This window comes from Saccopteryx leptura, chromosome 6 (assembly GCF_036850995.1).
Source record: "Saccopteryx leptura isolate mSacLep1 chromosome 6, mSacLep1_pri_phased_curated, whole genome shotgun sequence".
NCBI lineage: Eukaryota > Metazoa > Chordata > Mammalia > Chiroptera > Emballonuridae > Saccopteryx > Saccopteryx leptura.
The window spans coordinates 90,106,505-90,126,163 of record NC_089508.1 but is presented as its reverse complement, the minus strand read 5'-3'; the positions used below and the strand labels follow the sequence as shown (position 1 = coordinate 90,126,163).

Sequence of the window (19,659 nt, the reverse complement as noted above, 5' to 3'; positions counted from 1 at the left end):
AGGTAGGATAATTGTCTAATTCTGTTCCATTTTAAAGTTGGCTATTATTATTTTAGCTAGTCTATATAAATTTTAGAATTTTATCTTTTAACAAACTGGTCTGTTTCATCTCTTACCAACTTTATTATCTGTATAATGATGTCCCCTTTCATTGTTAGTATTACTTGTTTTTTCTTTTTGTTGGTCAGTTTGGCTAGAGAGTTATCAATTTTATTGATTCTTTGCATTATTATGAAATGTCCTTCCTCATTCCTAGTAATATTCCTCATTAGGAAATTTATTTGATATGGTATAACTATAGACTTCTAGCTTTGATTAGCATGGGCTGTCTTTTTTTTTGTTCTTTTACTTTTGGTCTCACTTTCTTAATCCATTCTGAGAATGTCTGCCTTTTCATTGGATTGTTGAAAATAGACTATTTACGTTTAATGTAATTATCAGTTGATTGGGTTTAAATATACCATCTTGCTCTTTGCTTTCCCAACTAATTCTGTATTGCTTTTCTCTTTGGGATTAATTAGCTACAACTCTTTGTTTTACTTTTATAATAATTGTTCTAAAGTTTACATATACATCTTGCCACAATTTGCTTTCAGAGAATACATCACTGCTGTTGGAAGGTTCTTATGCTTTAATTTCTCTTTTTCAGTTCTTTCTCCTATTGCCATTACATTATACTTCAAATTGCTTTGACTTCCACAATTTGTTATCATTATTTTAGTTTTAAAACAGTTATCTGTTAATTTACAAAATTAAATGTTTGTCTGACTCATTTATTATTCCTGTTGCTCTCCATTCCATTGTGTAGTTCCAAACATCTGTCTATAGCTTTCTGCTATAATTTTCCTTCATCTCATAAAACTTTAACATTTGAGGTACAGGTTTTCTGTGCAAATTGCCTCAGCTTATTTCTTGAAAATATTTCACTTTCATTCAGAAGATATTTTTGCTGGATATAAAATTCTTAAGTTGACAGTCTTTTCTTTGAATATTGAAGATGTTACTTCTTGTCTTCCAGCTTTTTGGGTTTTTGATAAGATATCTTGTCATTTTTTTTGTTCCCCCGTTTTCCTCAGGCTGCTTTAATATTTTCTATTTGTCATTTATTTTCAGCAGTTTGATGACTAGGTCTTTTGGCATAGTTTTCTTGACGAGTATTCTGCGTGGTATGTCTTTAGCATCTAATATCTGTGAGCTTTATTGTTTTCATCATACTATATTTGGAAATGTTCTGGCCTTGAATCTTGAAATATTTTTGCTCTTTCCTCAGTTCCTCCCTGATTCTTTTTCTGAGAGTAATTACACAGATTTTATTTTTTCATCTCATCATCTTCAAGTTTCCCTCTTTTTCGAACATACAAAACATATTTATAATTGCTTTTTTAACATTTTGGATACTTTACCCATCATCTTTGTATTTTCTGTTTCTGTTGATTTTTCTCTTGCTTCTCTGCGTAGTTTGTGATTGATTGCCAAACATTGTGACTCTACATTTTGGGGTACAAAGTGTTGTTATTTTAAGTAATATAGATTATTCTAAGGTACAGTTTACTTACTTAGATTTTGTTTGATCCTTCAAGACTTGCTGTCAAATGTCCCGAGAACTGGACCAGAACATCAGCCTTAAGTCTGAGGTTCATTGGTCCCATTGCTGAGGTAGCACTCTTCTGTGGTCTCTCTACCCAATTCCCTGTGTGTTATGAGGTCTTTGCACTGAAGCTGATGGGAACAGGAATTATTTCTACTTTTATGTGAGTTCTGGGGTTTGTGTGGCCTACCACTTTTGAGTGCTTCTTCTCATTCTTGTGCAAATGAGTAGTACCTAGCCAAAGCACTGAAGGGATCCCTTAGCAAATCTCCAGAGCTCTCCCTATTACTCTATCTGCTAGTACTCTCTCCCACAAATTCTATGTTATCCTCCCCAAATCCTTCTCTCAGTTCCAGTGGCCTACCAACTTCTAGTTGGGCTTTTCCTCCCTGAAGAAATTAGAAAAGAGGGAGAAAATGAAGTCAGACTTCTTTGGTTGAGGTGCAGAGTTTGGAATACTGCTTTCATGTGAGGGCTAGAGCTCTGGGAGACCAAGTATCAGTCATCTGGGCACGTTCAGATGGCACAGTGCAAAGGATACCTGCTCCCATACATTTAAGAAATGGTTGCCTGCTCCTTGGAGATGTTAATGACCAGTTTGACACTGGACATTCTCAGAAAATATAGAGGATCGCCCTGGCCAAATAGCTCAGTTGGTTAGAGCCTTGGTCAGCAAACTGTGGCTCACAAGCCACATGCGGCTCTTTGGCTCCTTGAGTGTGGCTCTTCCACAAAGGGTACTCCATCCTAATTAAGTTAATAACAATGTACCTATCTGTATAGTTTAAGTTTAAAAAATTTGGCTCTCGCCTGACCAGGCGGTGACGCAGTGGATCGAGTGTTGGACTGGGATGTGGAAGACCCAGGTTCGAGACCCCGAGGTCGCCAGCTTGAGCGAGGGCTCATCTGGTTTGAGCAAAAGCTCACCAGCTTGAGCCCAAGGTCGCTGGCTCAAGCAAGGAGTTACTCGGTCTGCTGAAGGCCTGTGGTCAAGGCACATATGAGAAGGCAATCAATGAACAATTAAGGTGTTGCAATGTGCAACAAAAAACTAATGATCGATGCTTCTCATCTATCTGTTCCTGTCTGTCTGTCCCTGTCTATCCCTCTCTCTGTCTCTGTAAAAAAAAAAAAAAGGCTCTCAAAAGAAATTTCAATTGTTGTATTGTTGCTATTTGGCTCTGTTGACTAATAAGTTTGACAACCACTGGTTAGAGCATCATCCCAAAGTAGAGAGGTTGCCAGTTCAATGCCCAGTTAGACCATATAGAGGACCAGATTGATGTTCCTGTCTCTTTGTCCTTTCCTTTCTCTCTAAAATCAATAAAAATTATAAAAGCTAAAAAAAGAAAGAAAGAAAATATAGAGGATTGATTTTGACTTTGTAATGTTATTTCTCTCAGTTCCTGTGACCTAAAGTATACAGAAGGAGTACAGTCCCTCAACTGGACTAAAATCATGAAGACAATTGTTGATGACCCTGAGGGCTTCTTTGAACAAGGTGGCTGGTCTTTCCTGGAGCCTGAGGGTGAGGTGCGTGAGTGTGGGGTTTCTTTTCTGCTATATAGTTGCCTGTTATTAGTTAGGCAGTTAAGAGAATGCCATAAAAGTAGGGCCCAGACCAAATGGGAAGAGCTCTGAACACATTTGGGTATTATTTCTCTAAATTAATTTTATAGGTAAATGATAAATTAACTAGGCATTGGTAGCCATTGACAGGATTTTCTTAAAATTACAAAAATTGTTCTTTCAATGAGTTTCTTAGTATTTGGGGAAAAAATCCTTAGTCTTTGAAAAAAGAGGATTTCACAAAAATTGTTTTCTAAAAATGGTCTTCCACCTTGGCATAATGCATTACCAAGAGTGTTTCTTCAGTTAATATTCATGGGCAAGAAGAATGAAGTAAATCTTTAAGAAATATGAGTTAGGCCCTGGCCAGTTGGCTCAGTTGTAGAGCATCGACCTGGCGTGCAGGAGTCCCGGGTTCGATTCCCGGCCAGGGCACACAGGAGAAGCGCCCATCTGCTTCTCCACCCCTCCCCCTCTCCTTCCTCTCTGTCTCTCTTCCCCTCCTGCAGCCGAGGCTCCATTGCAGCAAAGTTGGCCCGAGCTCTGAGAATGGCTCTATGGCCTCCACCTCAGGCACTAGAATGACTCTGGTTGCAACAGAGCGATGCCCCAGATGGGCAGAGCATCGCCCCCTGGTGGGCATGCCGGGTGGATCCCAGTCGGGCGCATGCAGAAGTCTGTCTGACTGCCTTCCCGTTTCCAACTTCAGAAAAATAAAAAAATAAAATAAAAAAAGAAATATGAGTTAGATATTAAGGGTATCTAATAAAACAGTAAATAATATTTTTTCTCTAATTCGCCAGGGTAGTGATGCTGAGGAAGGAGATTCAGAGTCTGAAATTGAAGATGAGACTTTTAATCCTTCAGAGGATGACTATGAAGAAGAGGAGGAGGACAGTGATGAGGATTATTCATCAGAAGCTGAAGAATCGGGTTAGTCTTTACAAGGAAAAGTTTCTGTGGTTTCCTAATCTAATGCCATTTCTGGAAACCACTTTTATAGAAGGGAAGAATCCTATCATTCCCTTTAATTCCATTCCAGTCTAAAGACTAATGCATAATCAATTTTATTCCAGACTATTCCAAGGAATCATTGGGCAGTGAAGAAGAGAGTGGCAAGGATTGGGATGAACTAGAGGAAGAAGCCCGAAAAGGTAAATTTGGGGGTATTTTGTTTTATTTTTTTTGAGGCACAAATTTCTAACAGATATCAGTCTTTAACCAATGGAGAAAATGAATGTGGTTATATTGCTCGGGAGGCATGACTGCCTCATTGGATGCTTTATTCATCTGCTCAAGCCTTGAATGGGCTCATAGCCATGCTAACCACATATTCTTATAAGGCCTCAGAATTAGGCCATTTAGCTTCCAAATCTAAGTCTATAATAGTCTAATGCAGTGGTTCTCAAACTTTTTGAAGTTGAGGCACATTTAAAATTCCACAAATAATTATAGGCATACTATATACAAATTTCTGAGAAATATAATAATTAAGTCAAATATTGAAGAAAAAATATATAACGTTCAAGTGTGCTTTTATGGTAATTAAATGAAATAAATGACAAAATTAAATTTATTCTGACATTAAAAAACATTTTTATGTTACATTTTTTGAGTTACGCTTTTTAGAATGCATTAAAAAATAAGAAAATGGCCCTGGCCGGTTGTCTCAGCAGTGGAGCGTCGGCCTGGCGTGCGGGGGACCCGGGTTCGATTCCCGGCCAGGGCACATAGGAGAAGTGCCCATTTGCTTCTCCACTCCCGCCCCCCTCTCCTTCCTCTCTGTCTCTCTCTTCCCCTCCCGCAGCCAAGGCTCCATTGGAGCAAAGATGGCCTGGGCGCTGGGGATGGCTCCTTGGCCTCTGCCCCAGGCGCTAGAGTGGCTCTGGTCGTGGCAGAGCGACGCCCCGGAGGGGCAGAGCTTCGCCCCTGGTGGGCGTGCCGGGTGGATCCCGGTCGGGCGCATGCAGGAGTCTGTCTGACTGTCTCTCCCCACTTCCAGCTTCAGAAAAATACAAAAATACAAATAAATAAATAAATAAATAATAAGAAAATGACAAAGAGGTTATCTTTTTTATATATGTACATTCTTAGTAAGATTTAGTAAATTTGGCAGGTCCTGGAGTGGATATGTTAAGTGTTTTCATTCTTGTGTTTATGAGAAGTGTGAACCTGATGTGTCCTAGCAATTTCTTCAATGTTTTGGCATATATTTGAAAGGCAAACTCTCATTTCATTGTCAATATATTGAAGAATTCCTCTCTTTTTACTCTTAATTGTGTTGAGTGCAGAAAACCCCCACCATACATATCATCTTAACTTTACACCGAACAAAGGATAGAAGAAACTTGCCTCCAGTCTTTCTGGGGAACATGAGGGGTAGTGTAAACAATCCAACACCACAGCCTAACAGCCTTTAGCAACCTAATCAGGCATGTGAGGTGGGGGGTTGGGCACACTGTCAGTTTACAGCCAATTCCCCACACTAACTCCAAAAACCCTTTTGGTTTTTTGGTCCCCAACAGGCACATATTTCTCTGGAATACCATAGGGTGCACCTGGAAATCTTCTAGGGCGCACCAGTGCACACTTTGAGAATCACTGGTCTAATATTTTAGACCTCTTCCAGGTTAGGAATGTTTTTATAGTGCCAGTTTTGTTACTTTGAAATCAAATGCCTAAATTAAGTTAAAGATGAAAGGAAATAACCTGACGTTGCCAGTTTGAAACCCCAGGCTTGTCTGGGCAAGGCACACATATGGGAAGCGACTACTAGAAGTTGATGCTCCCTGCTTCTTCCTCCCCCCCTTCATACCTCTCTGAAAATCAATAAATAAAATCCTTAAAAAAAGAGAGATGAAAGGAAATATTAAACTACTGTACCCTAAGCATTGTGATAAGTACTTATGCATAGATTACCTTATTTCATCCAAAAACAGTTTTCCGTTTTATAAAACAAACCAAGGCTCAGAAATGTTAATGTTTGTCCCAGATCACACAACTGGTAAGTGACTGAATAAAGATGAAAACTTAGGTCTAAATCCAAACTGTATTCTCTGAACTATTTCATGCTATCCAGAAGCATTAGGTGTCGCTACCCTATATTCAACTAGTAATACCTCTTTTTTCTGTTTAGCGGATCGTGAAAGCCGCTATGAGGAAGAAGAGGAACAGAGTCGAAGTATGAGCCGGAAGAGGAAGGCATCTGTACACAGTTCAGGCCGTGGCTCTAGCCGTGGTTCCAGACACAGCTCTGCACCCCCCAAGAAAAAGAGGAAGTAACTTCTGAACTTTGGCCCTCAGCTCCATTCTTCCTCCAGCCAACCCTGAAAATTTTACATGACAGAAACTGTATTTTTCCTTTTTTATTTCTTTTGAAGTTTTGCCATTTGTTTATGGGTTTAGGGGGCCATTTGTGTGGACCAATCTACTCGGGGAGTTCCAGACCCGCCAGGACACGTGCCAATGGCCCCATCCATATGGCAAGGCAGGAGGTGTTCTTGAAGAAGGGCAGAGGCTTCCACTGTTAATAAATACCATTTCATTCCTCTCCCTGTCACCTTCTGCCAGGACATCAGTGGCTTCTGACATTTAGTCTTTGGTGTCTCAAAGCTTTATTTCCAATATGTTGGTACAAGGAGACTCTTCAACTGCTTGTACCAGGGTTCTTGACCAGCAGATTTGATCCTCCGTCATACCCTACTGCCATGACCTTCCTTCCTCACATCTCCAAGTTCCATCTTTGCAGTACTCAAGAACAGGTTCTTGGAATTTGCTAATTGTGATGAACCACACAACTTGAGCTAGTGAGGCCTATCAGGCTGGTACCTCCATCTGAGTTTTCCTGCTTTCTTGCCTCATGCAGATTCTGGGGTATTGCTGCTGCCTTGGAAGACATAAGCAGTGACAGCTCCCTGGCTTGGTTTCATCCTCCTTTCAAATTCATACATGGTACATTGGTAGAAACAAAATTACCATTGTTTATTTTCTGATATAACTGAGTGAGAATGATATATACTGCTTCTAGTAAAATCTAGAAGGAGGCTCAAAGGGGTCAACATTTAGATCTGAAAGGGGCAAGAGTCATACCTTAGGCCTCGAATACCCTGATTAAAAAAAGAAAAAGAGGAGGGGAGGCCACATCTACAACATGGCCTCTTGTCACTGCTGCTCCTTTTATTTGTCTTGCATTGTCCTGTATTTATCAGTTTCTGTTGAACAGCTTTTTAAGTATTTGGGGAGTGTATCTTGCCATCCTCCCCTTACTGGTTCTCTGCACCCACCTGTTCCACTGCAATTCATTCTGTGTTCTGTGACTTTGAGAAAAGAGGGGGGAGGGGTCTCAGATTTTGTTTGTTCGTTTCTTTGTTTTTTTCTCCTTAGCAGTAGGACTTGATATTTTCAATTTTGGAAGAACTGAAAGATAAATAAACTGGGTTTGTTTTTTTTTATTATTGTTATTTTGTTTTGTCTTTGTGACAGTTCTTTTGCAGTTCCTGAAAGCAAGCCTGCTCGCCTGGTAAAGTACTAGAACGTTAGAAAACAATGCCTTTACCCAGCTAGTATCACAAAAACAAACTCATATTCTAAGCTCTCGTGGTTAGGTTGAGATACTAGACATCACAGTAAACCAAATTCATGGTATAGCAAGTTACTTTATAAGAGACTTTTTAGTCTGGTTCTCTCACAGAGTTTAGACTGGAATAGTACTTGTTTTATCACGAAAACAAATCTTCAGTCATTTCCTTATAAATAGCATGGAAGGCGGCGGCAGCTTGAAAGGACACCTTCAGTCTTCCTATTGGGATAGCCTGGTCCACGGCGCTAACAACTGTTGGGAGAGGAAAAAGAAACGTCAGTGAGGCAGCAGCATCAGTCTGTTAAAACGCATTTCAGGCCCTGGCCCGTTCAGTGGACAGAGCCTCAGCCCGGCATACAAAGACCCTGGGTTCAATCCCCAGTCAGGGTACAGATGAGACGCAACCATCTGTTTCTCTTTCTCTCCCTCTCCCCTTTCCCTCTTCCCCTCATAACCAGTGGCTTGATTGGTTTGAGCACTGGCCTCAGGCACTAGGATAGCTCAGTTCATTCCAACATTGAACCCAGACAGGTTGCTGGGCGAGTCCCAGTAAGGGCACATCTGGGAGCCTCTCAATATTTCCTCTCCTCTCACTTGAGAAAAAAGAATAACACATGTTTGGTGCTAGGAATGCGAAGAGTTACTACTTCATTTCTTAGAGGGGACTCGGTGCACTTGAAGGCAAAGGAAAACATACAGTTTTATAGTATGCTAAGTGCTGTGATGAAAACTCAAGGTGCTCCGAGAGCACAGAAGTGGCATCTAGAACCCCAGAATGGAGGAATTGGAAAAGCCTTTCTGGACACAATCCCTGAACTGAGTCTTGAAAACATTTTAAGCATGTTCCAAGATGTGAGAACATGACAAGTTTGGAAAATGGCAAGGAGTGGCAAAAATGAAGCTATGCAGATAAGCAGGGGCCAGGTCATAAAGGGCCTTGTTTTTCTTCTAAGAAGTTTGTTTTTAACTGAAGGTATTAATGATGGTTTTTACTTGGGTTCTAGAAAAATTACTCCATTGTTTGGATAATATACTCAAAGGGAGCATGAATAAATCAGGAAGGGTAATTACTGCTGTTTCAGTAATTCAGGAGAGAAATGAAGAGGTGTGAAGTACAACAGTGAGGGGGGGATAGATTCAGAATTTAAAGAGGTAAAACCATTTTGTGATTGAATGTTGGGAGTGAGAAGATTGGATAACAAGATGGCTAATGAGTAAGAGGGAACACAAGGTACAAGGTTGTAGTGGGCAAGGAGATACTAAGGCATACAAGTAGTGACTATTAGGTAGTGGTAAGTCTAGGTTGTATTAAAAATCTGGTCTAGGCCTGACCTGTGGTGGCGCAGTGGGATAAAGCGTCGACCTGGAACACTGAGGTCGCCGGTTCGAAACCTTGGGCTTGCCTGGTTAAGGCACATATGGGAGTTGATGCTTCCTGCTCCTCCCCCTTCTCTCTCTCTGTCTCTTTCACTCCTCTCTCTCTAAAAAATCAATAAATAAAATATTTTTTAAAAAAAGAATATTGCATACTTTAAAAAAAAATCTGGTCTAGTAAAAGGCGAAAGATTTATACGATATGGTCTAGAAACCTAGATTTGAGATCATTTCTAGGTTATAATTAAAATCCTGAGAATGGATACAAATGCCTAAGAAAAGCATATGGAGAATAAAAAGGCAAGAACTGAACCAGGAGAATCCAGCCTTCAAAGCCAAGAAGAAGAACCTGCGAAGGAAACAGAAGGATCCTCCAGGGAATGATGACAGTCAAAATGGCCTAAAAACCAAGGGAGAAGAGTTTAAAAAGAATGAGAGCCCTGGCCGGTTGGCTCAGTGGTAGAGTGTCGGCCTGGTGTGCTGGAGTCCTGGGTTCGATTCCCGGCCAGGGCACACAGGAGAAATGCCTATCTGCTTCTCCACCCCTCCCCCTCTCCTCCTCTGTCTCTCTCTTCCCCTCCCGCAGCCAAAGCTCCATTGGAGCAAAAAGTTGGCCCGAGCACTGAGGATGGCTCTATGGCCTCCACCTCAGGTACTAGAATGGCTCTGGTTGCAACAGAGCAACGCCCCAGATGGGCAGAGTATCGCCCCCTGGTGGGCATGCCAAGTGGATCCCAGTCAGGCACATGTGGGAGTCTGACTACCTCCTCGTTTCCAACTTCAGAAAAAAAAAAATACAAAAAAAAAAAGAATGAGAAAGGTAAAGTAGGATGACTAAGAAAACCAACTGGATCTGGCAATTAGGAAAATTGATAATAACAAAGTTCAAAGTGTTTGGATGGAAACTTGATTTTTTTTTTTTTTTACAGAGACAGAGAGAGGGATAGACAGGGACAGACAGACAGGAACGGAGAGATGAGAAGCATCAATCATTAGTTTTTCGTTGCATGTTGAAATACCTTAGCTGTTCATTGATTGCTTTCTCATATGTGCCTTGACCGCAGGCCTTCAGCAGAATGAGTAACCCTTTGCTCGAGCCAGCGACCTTGGGCTCAAGCCAGTGAGCTTTTGCTTCAACTAGATGAGCCTGCGCTCAAGTTGGAGACCTCGGGGTCTCGAACCTGGGTCCTCTGCATCCCAGTCCGATGCTCTATCCACTGCGCCACCGCCTGGTCAGGCTGGAAACTTGGTCTTAACTGGAGTGTAGGAGGTGCCAAAATAGTATTGTGGACTGACTGGCCATTCAGCAAATATTCCAAGGAGCCAAGTTTTGAAGTGAGAAGAAAAAATATAGCTGCAGAGCTAACGGCAGAGTTTTGAAGCCAAAATGGAGGAAGGCCATAATAAGAAAATGACTATAAATTTTTATTTTGATGATTTAAAAACACTGAAAAGCATTTATTGGCTTTAGAGATTTTTGAGGTCACTAGAAAAGGCTTAATTGGATTTTCCTTATGTACAAAGAGCACGGAGGTCAGAAGAGCATGGCACGTTTAGGGAATGGGGAGAGGAATAGAAATTAGGAGTGACTGAAAAACAACGAACAGAGATGGCACTTGATATATGCCACTGGCTTAAGCACTTGACTTAATCCTCCCTTAATCTATTTAAATTCTGCCTTAATCTTCATGACAGCTTTATGAAATGGCAACTGCTGTTATTCTCCTAGCTGAGGAAACAGGCACAGCAGTTAAATACCTTGCCCAATGCCATAGTTAACTAGGGGAGGATAATGAAGAATCTTTTCTACTGGTGGAAGTTTCAACTGTGTAACCCTTAGTCTGAAGAGTTTTCCTCGAAATGTATTATGATTAGTAAAAATGTTTATATCAATACTCAAACATGTACATAAGTTCCACAAAATATTGACTCTGCCATGTACTCGAATATTTTGTTTTCTACAGTTTCAGGGCTTTTGTTTTTCCTTCAAATTCTGACTGTGACTAATTTAATTTCAAGTTCGAAAACCAAGGGTCCAGTGGATAGTCTTACATATCTAATTCAGTCTAGCAGCTAAGGTAAATGTGTGAAGTCTCAGGTGTGTAAGATAACGGAGTAGTGAGAACTGGACAGAGCAGGCCCACCTAAAGGCCTTCAAATGCAAATATTTTAAAAAACATGTTGGTCTTATACCAAACAGTCTTAAAAATGGATTTAAGAAGAATGTGATCAAATGTATAGAAACAGTGTAGTAGATGGAAATGAGGTGAAAGGAACCAGTGGCAGGGGAACCAGTTCAAGAGCTGTTACAGCAAAGTGAAGGTAGTCAGGACACTGCTAGAGGAAAATGGATAAGGCCTGTCACTAATATGGTGAGATGTGAGGGAAGGAGAGAGCTGGTGTCTGTCTAAGAGACTGGGTGTGTGATAAGGCATTGAAAGAGAAGGGGTATGAGCTGCCTTTACAAACTTTATATATCTATACTTGAGAGAGGTCAGATATTCTGCTGTTTAAATTTGATTGAAATTAAAAGAACTTGTGTTTTCAAAATTTTCCTATCTCAAACATTGGAGATTCATAATAGATTCTAGTCATCTTGAGGTATATGAGCAAAAACAGATAATTGACTACTCTCAGGTGTGATCTAGAAATAAATAGAGCTGTAGGGATTTCAATACAGTTTGGGTCTCAAACTTTGTAGAAGTAATTATGTACTGAAGGTAAAACAGGAAAAGTACTAATTTTAAGGGTGATTTCCCTAGAAATAAGTGGAACTGAGAAGCACAAAACAGTACTTACTATCTAGCTCTTGCTCTAGAATGTCTTTTCCTGATTCCATGATCTGCCACAGTCCCAGATATGCATATCCTACTTCTTGACATTCTTTCTTTTCGTCATCCATAGGCTCACTTACCACTGTAAACTTGAAACTAAAAGGGAGAAAAAAATTGCATTAAACTCAGCACTGCTGATATCCTTAGGCTTAAAAAAAAAAAAAGGATAAAAGTAATCATAAATTAGACAATGTTTTCCTTGAATCACTTTTTCTTTGCCTCCATTTCACAAGACTACAACAAAAGAGTGAGGAATTGGTATAATTTCAAATAACTACTGACCTTGAAAAGAGGCAGTCATAAGATTCAAGATGTTATTGATCAGGTTGTCTCAAAACTGTTGAGGTAATAATTCCCTGCAAGATGGTTTACAATTTTTTTGGTATTTTTCCGAAGTTAGAAGCAGTGAGGCAGTCAGACTCCCGCTTGTGCCCGACCGGGATCCACCCGGCATGCCACCAGGGAGCGATGCTCTGCCCATCTCGGGCATTTCTCTGATGTGGCCAGAGACATTCTAGTGCCTGAAGCGGAGGCCATAGAGCCACCCTTAGCGCCTGGGGCCAACTTTGCTACAATGGAGCCTAGGCTGCAGGAGGGGAAGAGAGAGATAGAGAAGAAAGATATGGGGAAGGGTGGAGAAGCAGATGGGCACTTCTCCTGTGTGCCCTGTCCGGGAATTGAACATGGGACTTCCACACGCCTGGCTGACACTCTACCACTGAGCCAACCGGCCAGGGCCAAGATGAGTTACAATTTTGATGAAAGATTTGATCTGGGCAGTGGAGTTGTTGCTTAAGAACCAATATTACAAGAAAAGTTAGGGGGAAAAAAAGGTTTAAATTTATAAATAAAACTTGGATACTAAGCCTGAGCACAATAAAGAGAACAGAAGGAATATAGAATTGTGAAAAGCATATAAAAAATGTATTCCTTAGAATTGTAAGTCTTGAAAGATGATGCTGTAAAGCACACAGTGCCTCACAAGCAGTGAGCAGTCAACAGTTACTACCTTGACACAGCCTAGCAAAGAATGATATTGAATTCCAGAGACTGGTACCTACTATTCTTTTTCTTATTCTTTGAGAAAAATTCAAGTACCATTAATTCATTATTTTAACCATTTTAAAGTGTTCAGTTTAGTGTTTTTAGTATCACAAGCTTGAGAAAACATCACCACTAATTCCAGATCGTGTTCATCACCCTGAAAAGAGACCCTATACCTATTAAGTAGTCATTCTCCATTCCCCTCTCCTTTATCTCCTGGTGACTACTAATCTACTTTTAGTCTCTCGATTTGCCTATTCTGGACATTTCAAAATCTATTACTTTTTTAAAAGCAAACATTGGTGCCTAATAGAGTGCTAAGGGAGCAAGAATAGGACTAAAAATTCAAGCTCTTAAAATCACAGCTCAAGATGTTTAAGCTGAAAGAAGAAATTCTGAAAATGATACATTCTTAGCCCATTAAGCAATATTCATTTGTGGTGATGTTTCTGTACGATTACTGAGAACTTCAACAATGCTAAGGGATAATACTGACTCCTATTTTCCCAGGAAAGGGATGGTAACTATCATTACTACATGCTAGGCACAATACCAAGTGCTTTAGGTAAACTTATTTCAATTTTATACTCAAAGGTGCCTTCAGGTTAAGTAATAACTTAAAAGAGATCATAGAGCTAATTAGTGGAAGAGTCAAGATTCAAAAGCAGGTGTGTCTGATTACAAAGATGATGTTATGTTTACCATATTGGCAAAAAGAAAGTCAAAGATAAAATCAACTGAAATCTAAAATTGAGTAGAAGCAGTGGTGGGATTCAGCCAGTTCGCACCAGTTCGGCAGAACCGATACCTAATTTTTTGTTGAGTTCAGCAGACCGGTTGTTAAAATGGCACTTGTAATCAGGATTCTCTCTAAGGTGGGCGCCTGGGCAGCCACCCAATATGGAAATCACAAATTTACATTCCTTACTCTTTTTAACATTCATCTGCACAACAACGTATTCTAAGCATCTGTAGCTGTAATGTTCATTCTGTCCAACGTAGAAAAAAGTTGCAAGTGAGGACGCCAATCAAGAAGCAATATGGAAATATCTTAAATAACAGTTTTATTGTTTTTGTCAGGTATTACTTAATATTTTTCATTAATCTTTTAAAACTCCTAATCTAGTTTTATGTACCTTTTTTGTTCTTATTTAAGTATTAAATGCATGAAATAATAAACTACGTTTCAGTATATCTTTTTTTTTTTTAATTTTATTTTTATTTATTCATTTTAGAGAGGAGAGAGACAGAGACAGAGAGGAGAGAGAGAGACAGGGGGGAGGAGCTGGAAGCATCAACTCCCATATGTGCCTTGACCAGGCAAGCCCAGGGTTTCGAACCGGCGACCTCAGCATTTCCAGGTCGACGCTTTATCCACTGCGCCACCACAGGTCAGGCCAGTATATCTTTTTTTATACTTAAAACAGTCATCAGGGCAGAGAACTGGCTGTTAAATTATTTGAATCCCACCACTGAGTAGAAGATTACAAAAAGAAAAAGGAAAAGGTTACCAGTAAAAGGGAATAAAGGAAGAGGGAATTCTAGGAATGCTGAGAGAAAAAAGAACAAGCTAAATTTAACATTAATGTAGAAGGGAAACAACCAAATCATTTTTCATTTTCAAAAGTTACCAGTAAGCTTATATCTGTTTTAAAAGCCACTGACCATACAAGCCTGACCAGTGGTGGAACAGCGGGAAGAGGGTCGACCTGGTTCGCTAGGGTCCCAGGTTTGAAACCCCGAAGTTGCCCGTCTGAGTGTGGGTCATGGACATGATCCCATGGTCGCTGGCTTGAGCCCAAAGGTCACTGGCTTGAGCAAGGGGTCACTGGCCTGGTTTGACCCCCTTGGTCAAGGCACGTAATAGAAGGCAATCAACAACTGAAGTGGTACAACTAGGAGCTGATGCTTCTCATGTCTCTCCTTGTCTCTCTCACACACAAAGTCCACTGTAATACTGGTTAGATTCACTGTTTATTTCAACTGCCCCCTTTTTCAGTTCTTTCTATCACTAACTGGGAACAAAGTAAATGCAAATTAAATGTATTGGGCTTTTAGAGGAGTAATAAATTAGAACAATGGCCCCATATTATTTCTTACCTACACACATGGAAAGGAGGTAGGGTTGCCAGATTTAAGACCATAAAAAAACCCCATAACAGATGCTTACTTAAATTTGAACTTAAAATTTCAGCTAAACAATGGATAATTTTTAAAGTATGAGTATATCCCATGCATTTCATCTGAAACCTCTATAAGGAAGCCTCCTCACTTTACAGGAATATTTACAATTGATTTCTTAAAAATTACAGTTGAGGCCCTGGCCGGTTGGCTCAGCGGTAGAGCGTCGGCCTAGCGTGCGGAGGACCCGGGTTCGATTCCCGGCCAGGGCACACAGGGGAAGCGCCCATTTGCTTCTCCACCCCTCCGCCGCGCTTTCCCTCTCTGTCTCTCTCTTCCCCTCCCGCAGCCGAGGCTCCATTGGAGCAAAGATGGCCCGGGCACTGGGGATGGCTCTGTGGCCTCTGCCCCAGGCGCTAGAGTGGCTCTGGTCGCAACATGGCGACGCCCAGGATGGGCAGAGCATCGCCCCCTGGTGGGCAGAGCATCGCCCCTGGTGGGCGTGCCGGGTGGATCCCGGTCGGGCGCATGCGGGAGTCTGTCTGACTGTCTCTCCCTGTTTCCAGCTTCAGAAAAATGAAAAAAAAAAAAAAAATTACAGTTGACTTAGGCCCTGGCCGGTTGGCTCAGTGGTAGAGCGTCGGCCTGGCGTGCGGGGGACCCGGGTTCGATTCCCGGCCAGGGCACATAGGAGAAGCACCCATTTGCTTCTCTACCCCCCGCCCCTCTCTCTCTTCCCCTCCGCAGCTAAGGCTCCATTGGAGCAAAGATGGCCCGGCCGCTGAGGATGGCTCCTCCGCCTCTGCCCCAGGCGCTAGAGTGGCTCTGGTCTGGGCAGAGCGACGCCCCAGAGCGGGAGAGCATCGCCCCCTGGTGGGCAGAGCTTCCGCCACTGGTGGGCATGCCGGGTGGATCCCGGTCGGGCGCATGCGGGAATCTGTCTGACTGTCTCTCCCCGTTTCCAGCTTCAGAAAAATACAAAAAAAAAAAAAAATTACAATTGACTTTCGATTCATTTCAGTTATTCAAAGTATTTCCTGTAGAGAAATAGTATTTAAAATCTAAATACAAAATTAATATTATAAAGGCATAATATTTGGTAAGCTAGCAATGGTACTGTTTTTGTAAATGAGTACAATTATCTTAAAATGTTGAAGCGTTTTGTTCCATATCCAGTACTGTCAGTATTCAAGAAAATTGCTGCCTCAAAAAAAACAAACAAAAAAACCCTCCACTTAGGAGCTGGTATGGGTGAGAAGTGAACTAAACCTATGAGGTTACATACTTTATCAGATAGGCATGAACATAAATTACTCAAGTAGATGAGAAATTCATTGAGTAAATTAATATAAAAGAGGTTGTTAAAATATTCAATATCCACACAAAATCAAATTAAAACTCCTGGATGCCATGTGAACATCTCCTTTCTTTTCTTTTCCATTTTTTATTTATATATATATATTTTAATATATTTTTTTAGATTTTATTTATTCATTTTAGAGGGGGTAGGGGGGGGGAGAGAGAGAGAGAGAGAGAGAGAGAGAGAGAGAGAGAGAACAAGGGAGGAGCAGGAAGCATCAACTCCGATATGTGCCTTGACCAGGCAAGCCTGGGGTTTTGAACCAGCGACCTCAGCATTCCAGGTCGATGTTTCATCCACTGCACTACCACAGATCAGGCCATTATTTTATTTCAATTTTATTTTTAATTTATTATGTTGACATGATTTCAAGTGTCCCACTCAGTATATCACCCTCAACGCCCCGACTCTGCCCCCATGCCCCATGCAAAGTCTCTCTGCATCCCCATTTCACCCTCTTTGCCTCTCCATCTCCATTCCCCCCTTTCACTCTGGGAATTGGAATATGATGAACACAATAAGCTGAGGAACATCTCCTTTCTTTCAAAGCAAAGAGTAAATGCATACCGTCCTTGCTCAGGACCTTGTCTATTCAGCATGGCGAACAGAAATTGCCTTCGGCCTTTTTGCTCCAGTGGGTCCAGGTCTATCACTGTATTAAGAGTTTAAGAGAGAAAAAGCAAAGGATCATACACTTTTCTTATTTGGGCACTCAGACTTCCATAAGTGATATATATAAAATAGAACTTGGAAAACTAGGGCTCATGGGCTGGCCACCCATTTTCCTAAATAAAGTTTTATTGAACACAACCAGGCCTATTTATTTACATATTATCTGTGGCTGCTTCCCAATTACAGTGATAGAGTTGAATAGTTATGATAGAGACAGGTTGGCCCACAAAGCCTAAAATATTTACTAGATGGTCCTTTAAGAAAAATTTGTCAACTTCTAATATATAGGAAGTTCTGCCATATGCCAAAATAGATGTGCTCCCATCACATCACAGGTGGAAGAATTCTAGCAGACATTTTTTGGCCACCACCTAGAGAACTGGAGTTATGGCAGTTCAACTTAAAGTGCTTGGCTCAACATCCATTACCCTCTTCCTCCTCATTTTTTTATGGGAATGTTGCAGCCTCCAATAAGTTGACCTATGTTTTCCAGCCTCTACTTTAGCTAGATTTGACCACATAATTAAGTTCTAGCCATTATGTTGTATGAAACAGGCCTAATAGGCTCAGCGGGGAGGTATTCTTCCCTGTCCCAGCAGGCAGTAACAACCATGGAGCAACTGAGTACCCAGAAGGATAGAAGACAGGCAGTCGGATGCTAGGGAGGCAAGATGGAAGTTTTGACCCCTGATGGTATCATGGAGCCTCAGCCCTGAGCTGCCCTCCTCTGAACTTGTTCTACACAAGTGAGGAATAAACTTCTATCTAGCATAAGGAGAGGATAAACTTTTTAAAATTTTATTTATTGATTTTAGTGAGAGAAAGGGAGATAGACAAGAACATCGATTGTTTCCTCAATGTGCCCTGACCCAGGGCCAAACTGTCAGGACAGTGCTAACCAACCAAGCTACCCAGCCAGGGTGAAAGGATATACCTTTTTTTTAAAAAAAAAAAAAAAAAAAAAAAAAAGATGCCAGACCAGGAGGTGGTGTAGTGGATAGAGCGTCGGACTGGGATGCGGAAGGACCCAGGTTCGAGACCCTGAGGTCGCCAGCTTGAGTACAGACTCATCTAGTTTGAGCAAAGCTCACCAGCTTGGACCCAAGGTCGCTGGCTCAAGCAAGGGGTTACTCGGTCTGCTGAAGGCCCACGGTCAAGGCACATATGAGAAAGCAATCAATGAACAACTAAGGTGTTGCAACGTGCAATGAAAAACTAATGATTGATGCTTCTCATCTCTCTCCATTCCTGTCTGTCTGTCCCTGTCTATCCCTCTCTCTGACTCACTCTCTGTCTCTGTAAAAAATAAAAAAATAAAATAAAATTAAAAAAAAAAGATATAGAAAACAAGAAACAGCTCTTAGAAATTTAAAATATTCAGTCAATGACTGGAAGATAAAGTTTTAAAAATCTCTGAAAAACTGAAAGAAAGAAGAAACGGAGGTAGAATTATAAGAGGAAAATGATAAAATTAGAGGATCAATTTGAAAGATTCAAATTCTACCAAGAAAATGAGAAAACGTTAGAGACAAATTATCAAAGAAATGCAGTATTATTTCCCAGAACTAAAAGCCATGGGTGACCTGTGGTGGTGCAGTGGATAAAGCGTCGACCTGGAAATGCTGAGGTCGCCGGTTCGAAACCCTGGGCTTGCCTGGTCAAGGCACATATGGTAGTTGATGCTTCCAGCTCCTCCCCATCTTCTCTCTCTTTCTCTCTCTCCTCTCTCTCTCCCTCTCTGTCTCTCTCTCTCCCTTTCTCTCTCCTCTCTAAAAAAAAAAAATGAATAAATAAAAGCCATGGGCTTCTAGATTGAAAGAAGCCAACAGAATGGCCAGAACAATTAAAGAAAAAATATGCACATTATTCTGAAATTTAAGAGCACTAGCAATAAAGAGAAAACCTTAAAATCTTCTGGGGAGGAAGGGGATGGTTTTCATATAAAGATTACACTCCTGGCATGGATCTAGAAAACCATGGGCCAATTACTTTGAAATACTGAATAAAAATGTTTTCAGCATAGATGTCTAATTTGGGTCTAAATATCAATTGAAGATATAGGTAAAATAAAGAGATTTCAATCATGACTATCTCAAAATATTTACTTCTAATGTACCCTTTCATTACAAGTGACTGGAAAACAAGATCCATTAAAATCAGAAAGTAAATCAGGCAGAGGATGACACAGAACACAGGAGACAGGAAATCTAGCATAAGAGAGAATTAAATTTTCTAACTGGTAGCTATAGTAATAGCTGAACTGTAGGCTGGACAGGAGCAAGAGGACAAAGAGAAGTCTTCAGGAAAAAAATAGATGAGTTATTTGACAGGTTTGGTTGTTGGAAAATTTGGAAAGGCCAACGGGGGAGGTAAAAAACAAAATCAGGTATACTAAAGCAAATGAAAAATTGAAGCAAGCAAAAATAAGTAAATAAACAAGGAAGGAAATATAATTGTGGCATACTCATTGGCTCTGAGAGAATTAATAATTACATATCGATAATTATAGATACAATTA

General features: G+C 40.8%; 2 protein-coding genes across 10 annotated transcripts in view; one reads left to right on the top strand and one right to left on the bottom strand.

Annotated features, from left to right (window-relative positions):
• Window positions 1-7,608, top strand: part of SUPT16H (SPT16 homolog, facilitates chromatin remodeling subunit) — a 51,178-nt gene extending 43,570 nt beyond the window's left edge. The window contains exons 23-26 of the mRNA XM_066388223.1: window positions 2,992-3,121; window positions 3,961-4,090; window positions 4,234-4,311; window positions 6,294-7,608. Coding sequence (XP_066244320.1) covers window positions 2,992-3,121; window positions 3,961-4,090; window positions 4,234-4,311; window positions 6,294-6,439 — 484 coding nt within the window. The 3' untranslated portion in view covers window positions 6,440-7,608. The remainder of the gene's footprint in view (window positions 1-2,991; window positions 3,122-3,960; window positions 4,091-4,233; window positions 4,312-6,293) is intronic.
• Window positions 7,609-7,792: 184 nt separating this feature from the next.
• RPGRIP1 (RPGR interacting protein 1) overlaps window positions 7,793-19,659 on the bottom strand; it is an 80,285-nt gene continuing 68,418 nt past the window's right edge. For 6 of the 9 annotated variants that reach the window (XM_066388214.1, XM_066388216.1, XM_066388221.1 and 3 more), the window contains 3 exons: window positions 17,037-17,121; window positions 11,910-12,040; window positions 7,793-7,988 (listed from right to left, as the gene is read on the bottom strand). In XM_066388214.1, the coding sequence (XP_066244311.1) occupies window positions 7,876-7,988; window positions 11,910-12,040; window positions 17,037-17,121 (329 nt within the window). In that variant the 3' untranslated portion in view covers window positions 7,793-7,875. Of the gene's footprint in view, window positions 7,989-9,167; window positions 9,218-11,909; window positions 12,041-17,036; window positions 17,122-19,659 lie in introns of those variants that run through there. The other 3 variants (XM_066388218.1, XM_066388219.1, XM_066388220.1) reach the window with 3 other exon arrangements.